The sequence below is a fragment of the Gossypium hirsutum genome, chromosome A06 (assembly GCF_007990345.1).
Source record: "Gossypium hirsutum isolate 1008001.06 chromosome A06, Gossypium_hirsutum_v2.1, whole genome shotgun sequence".
In the NCBI taxonomy this organism is placed as follows: Eukaryota; Viridiplantae; Streptophyta; class Magnoliopsida; order Malvales; family Malvaceae; genus Gossypium; species Gossypium hirsutum.
Genome location: NC_053429.1, coordinates 36,693,318 through 36,698,614, shown reverse-complemented (window position 1 = coordinate 36,698,614; position 5,297 = coordinate 36,693,318). Strand labels below are relative to the sequence as shown.

Below are 5,297 nucleotides of genomic sequence, written 5' to 3'. Positions count from 1 at the left end.
ACGAAGTTACATATCCCAATTACGGATAATCTAGACTACGGCCTTCCTTCTCATCAGTAATGTACATCAATTGCCTTCTCTGGACATATCCAATCAGTGCAATGAATATCAAAGATCAGCTCTAAGACTACCTGGACAAACTGTCAGATAAAACTGCTGTTAGGAGATGATAACAAAATTTTCAGCTCCATAACCTGAAAAAATCATCAACCAGATATACATGATGCAAATTTTGGATGGGGTCAACTAACATACATGAACTTAGCAAATGTTGTCCATAAGAACACTGGTCATTGGTTGCATACTTAGAGACCTTTATGATACTTCTCTAAAAAAAGCACTTAGCAAACCAGGTTTTTTTTTTTTTTTTTGACATCCAAAGGAAATGTAAAACACACCCTAAAGCAGCAGCAGCTTCATTATCCCTCCTATTAAACATTATTTGGTTAATTCCTTGCTTTCTTTAGAGTTAAATCTCTAACTTGAAAGCACGAAGCCTCATCCTACTTCACTGTCCCTTCAACTAAAGATGTTTCCATGCATTGTATTTAACATTCTAAACTGTTCCACCTACAGAAGTTACTTATCAAAATGAAATCCACATCGTAATACTATGGCCTGCAGACATTCACACAAGGCCGAAGAAAATTGAATTTCACATTAGATTAAGGGTTAATATACCCTTTGGCTCCTGAGTTTAAGGTCAATGTTCAATTTGGTATGTTAAATAGAATAACGTGACTCAATAAATATTTGATATGTATACTAAAAAGAAGTACTTAATTAGGATGAAAAGAAAAGCTCAGCGTACCAAATTGAAAATAGAAATCAAACTCGGATAATTGACCGAGACAAGAAAAAAACACACTCAAGTATCACACTGAAAAAATACTGAAGTACCAAAATGAATATTAAACCCAACCTTTAGTACAAAATTGAAAAAAAAAACACCTTTAACTATCAATCTCAACATTGAACCAAAATAGTATTAACCCATAAATTAAAGCATCCAAAATTAAATGTTGACCAAGTTAAAATGAAGCAATTAATGAAGCACTCGATAAGACCAAAGATCCATTACAATTTATAATATCACAAAGTACATCAAGATCAGTTCAAGAGTAGCAACACCTCAACATCAAATTAAAATTAAAACCCAGAAGGAGTTGCTGCATCATCATCGTATTCATATCACATAATTAAGGAAGACTTGACTAGACTAGGCACTTGAATAATAAAGTGGTCGCCTGTACTCGTCAAAGTACTCGTCTCGATCCACAAAAACAATGGCGTAAAGGGCATAGATTATCCCAGGGATGTAACCCAGAATCGTTAACAGCAGACAGATGCAGAACTCAACCTGCAAAAAACAATGAAAACCCAGAATTTTCAGTTCAAACAAAAAATCGAAACCTTAACTCAAACAAGAAAAAAAAATTCACTTACGCTGCAACAACCGTGCCTTAAGCAAACACCCAAAGGAGGAAGCAAAATGGCGATGAGGAGCTCACAACAAATTTCGCACTTTGAAGGCATATTTGGTGATATTTGTGAAAAGATTCAAGTGGTTCAACTAACGAAAAGAAAAAATGAACTTTTTTATCACCCAAAAGATTATTGAGATCGGAATTTTCTTAACGGGGAAGAAGATAAATAAATAAATGGAAGGATGCTCCAATAGGAGATATTTGAAACCTCTTATTGAATCAGAACTGTACATTTGGTTTGACTATTGTTCGAAGGGCCCTGATTTATTCTTGAAGTGTGATCACGTGGTGTGAGGGAGAAAACAAAAATTGATTTCATCCTTCTAGGTTTCAGCAGTTAACCTAAACCGAATTAGTATTAATTAAATTTTTTAATATTTTAATAAAAATTTTAAAAAAATTAATTCAACCAAAATATTTTAGTTAATTTGATTGGTTAACTAAATTAACTAAAATTTATGTATTTTTATTTTTTTAGTTAAAATAAATATAAAATAAATAAATTAATAATGTTCATTTAACTGAATTATCAGAATTAACTAAACTAAAGCTACATATAATTTGTACTATTAATTATTAAGTTCAGTTAATTCGGTTAATTACTCGATTGCGAACCGAATTAACCGATAATCAAACTTTTAAAAAATTATTAACCGACCAATTAACAGAATTAGATTGGTTAATTTAGTTTTAACCAAAATTTGAACACCTCTAATTGGACCGATAGTGTCTGGTACCTCTGAGAAAAAAATCAACTCAACCATAAATTAATTCCACCTGGACGGTTTATGAAATATAAAATTGAATATTTAATATTTCAAATAGTGAAAATAAATTAAAATCACTATAGAAATTGTTTTCTAAAAAATATTATATAAGTGTTTTTTACTTGTAAAATTAATTTTATAATTAGTAAATAATATATAAAAGTTATAAAAACAAAGGTATTTAGTAAAAATAAACACCAATAACTCAAAACTCAAAATTTAACAGGTTACCTAAGAATTATTTTATAACATTTTGACAAATTTAAATGCATTTTAATATAACATTAAATTTTATCATAAATATAATTTTCTTAAACATATAATAGGTCATATTTAAATAACACATGCGTTTTCGAATACTTTTTTAAATATTACTATTTTAATATTAAAAATAAATTTTTTTAAAAAGATACACATAAGGTGAAGCCAATAAATTTTTTCAGGGGTTGAAATTAAATTGTAATTTTTTATTATATTAAAAATATAATTTTTAAAGGATTCAATCAAAATTTTATCATTTTTAGGGAATAAAGTGCAATTTTATCTTTAGTAATTTAAAATTTTAAAAATTTTAAAAAACCAAAATAATTTTCAATTTTAAGCAGTTGAGGCTCTTGTCAGCCCTCCTAAATTTACCCTTAGATATACATATCAGTTTTTAAGACTGGTTGTGGAATAAAAAAAAAGTATACTACTAATGTACCAAATATTCACCAATATATATATATAAAAGGAGATATAAGAGAAAAAAAAAGTCAATAAAATATTCTGGGTGCATAGTGTTTTTTTTAATTAATTCTATGACATACTTACGTAATTAAAACTAAATAAATTAATGTAAGTACTTATTTGATTTTTGGTGTTAATCCCGTAGGTATTCATTTTTTATAATGGGTAAGATCAGTTACGAACATCCTTCACATGTTGCTCGTGTTCCTAATAGAAAGAGAAAAATATTTTAAATGATTCAAAAGATCCCCTTGGAAAGAAAATTCAAATTCGCATGGGAAAAGATTATTTGTGATTTACCATAATTTGATATGGAAAATTAGGCTTTTCGGTTATATTTACAAAGCTTGTTTTCGAACAAATTAGTGTCTTTTTCTGTAGTTTTGTAGTTTTTAGAATTTTGATTTAATAAGTGTAAATGTCTCTTTTTACTTATTTTGATACCCAAGTTGGCCAATTGTGCCATTGGAGGCCCTAATATGTGATTGTGTTGTAGGGACACGTTGGAGGTCGGAATCGAGCGAGAACATCACCAAAGGAGAGGGTATTCCAATATCCTACCCTTTGAATCGTGATACTTCCAATAAGCCCCAAAGATGAAGACCACTTACTGTGGTATCGCGATATCCCTGTGGGTATCGTGATACCCATCTACCCAATGAGCACCCCAAGTCAAATCTGTTGATGGTATCGTGATATCCTATCCTTGGGTATCACAATACCAACATGGTGATTGGACAAAAAAATGACGCTAAGAGTAGTCTTTGTCCAACCCAAGCACTAATCACTGAAGGCCCGTTCAAAAGCATTTTCAGCATAAAAAAGGGTCAAAAATTGGTTGCTAAAAACAATCAAATTTGGCTGAGGAGAGAAGAGACAAACTTAGGCTTAGTTTTAAATAGTTTTCTCTTAGGTTTTCTTTAGTTTTCTCTGCACTTTTTTATGGTTTTCTATTTTTCATCTTTCTTCGTAGTTGTAGCGTTTATTTTTTATTTTTCTACAATTTTCTTATTGTTCTTATTGTTCTTGTAGATAGTTAACATTGTAGCTTAGGTTTATTTGTTCCTTTAGTCTCTTTCTTTGCTTGTAATGGAATTTCAATCTTCTAATTTAATGTATTTCAATTTCTTTTAGTTTAATCTATTAAAGACTTTACATTTTATGTTTCTTAGCCGTCATTTCACCATTGAATGCTCAACTTTATTTTTCTTTCATTTTTTATAGCTTAAAAATCCTAAATTTCATATTTTTCTCAAGTTTTATGTAATGACTACAATGGTTTCTTCTTTCATGTTTATTAGCTTAACTTTTAATATGGGCAACTAAGCTTTAAAGGGGTTGGTTGATGGAAATGTAGGTAAGTTGATTTTTGGATAAGGGACTAAATTGAATGAACCTAAAAACTTAAGATTGACGACCCTAAGGGGATATCTAGGCAAGTGAGATCGAGAGGTAATCTTGTCGAGCACCAATTTTCTAGTCTCGAGTTAGCCAATGAGGTCGTGAGATAAACCGATTTAACTTGTCTAATTTACTAAAATTGAGATCAATAGGTAAAATGGAAACATTTTAGGAGGTTAAACAATTTAGATCCTTAATTCAAGGATTGGTGAACCATATCGAAATCAATCTACCACCATTTGTTATTTATCTGTTAATTTCGTAACTTTGCATATTTTACAATTTAGTCCTTGGTAGTTAGCTCATAATTTAGTATAATTAGTCTTAACTTTATGGTTTGTCATACTATAATGTTTAGCAATTAGTTAGTTAGACTTTTTAGTTTGCATGTTCATTAGTAGAGATTGTTCAATCGTCGACTCTCTTGGGTTCGATCCTCGGAGTACACTTATATAAATGACCTGTCACACTCGCAGGCACTGCACACAGTTAGATTCGATTGTTGTCTTTGTTTGTTGATTTCTCCACCCCGTTTGTGAAGGCGAGGGGGAGGCAGGTTAGTGTGTCACCTTTAGTTCTTGAAAATTGGTTTGATTTGATGATGAAAGGGGGAGAAAATCATTTTTGGAAAAGCGTGCATGGGAATGAAATTTCTATCTATCCAACTCCTTCTGCTAGTTATTCTTAGCTAAGCATCGACTCCGAAAATAGTTCATGTAATAGATTTAAAATACCGACTAACTCTGTTCTGAAGTTTGAATTTGAACTTAAAGAATTCCTACATTCACCAACCAAGTTTCACTCAAATTCTCAACCTTTTCAAGGTTGGGAAAGTTGGCTAAATAAGATTTTGGGAAAACCTTTATATGAAAAGGCTCTTTTTACGACTAGAGTATATGATGTTGTGCAAGTT

The 5,297-nt window shown here is 30.6% G+C and overlaps 1 protein-coding gene across 1 annotated transcript; it reads right to left on the bottom strand.

The window, feature by feature from the left end:
• Window positions 1-1,063: 1,063 nt before the first annotated feature.
• LOC107961670 (UPF0057 membrane protein At2g24040) lies at window positions 1,064-1,819 on the bottom strand. Its single transcript, XM_016897747.2, has 2 exons — window positions 1,447-1,819; window positions 1,064-1,360 (listed from the first exon to the last, which is right to left on the bottom strand). Exons 1-2 carry the CDS (start codon window positions 1,534-1,536, stop codon window positions 1,220-1,222), a joined length of 231 nt encoding a protein of 76 aa, XP_016753236.1. The 5' UTR covers window positions 1,537-1,819; the 3' UTR covers window positions 1,064-1,219.
• Between the last annotated feature and the right edge of the window lie 3,478 nt (window positions 1,820-5,297).

What these genes read in the sequence shown, in the direction of transcription:
- LOC107961670 (XM_016897747.2), bottom strand. Translation starts at nt 1,536, where the DNA reads ATGCCTTCAAAGTGCGAAATTTGTTGTGAGCTCCTCATCGCCATTTTG. An exon ending in TAAGGCACGGTTGTTGCAGC is followed by an intron (nt 1,361 to 1,446) that starts GTAAGTGAATTT and finishes TGTTTTTTGCAG; the next exon opens with GTTGAGTTCTGCATCTGTCT.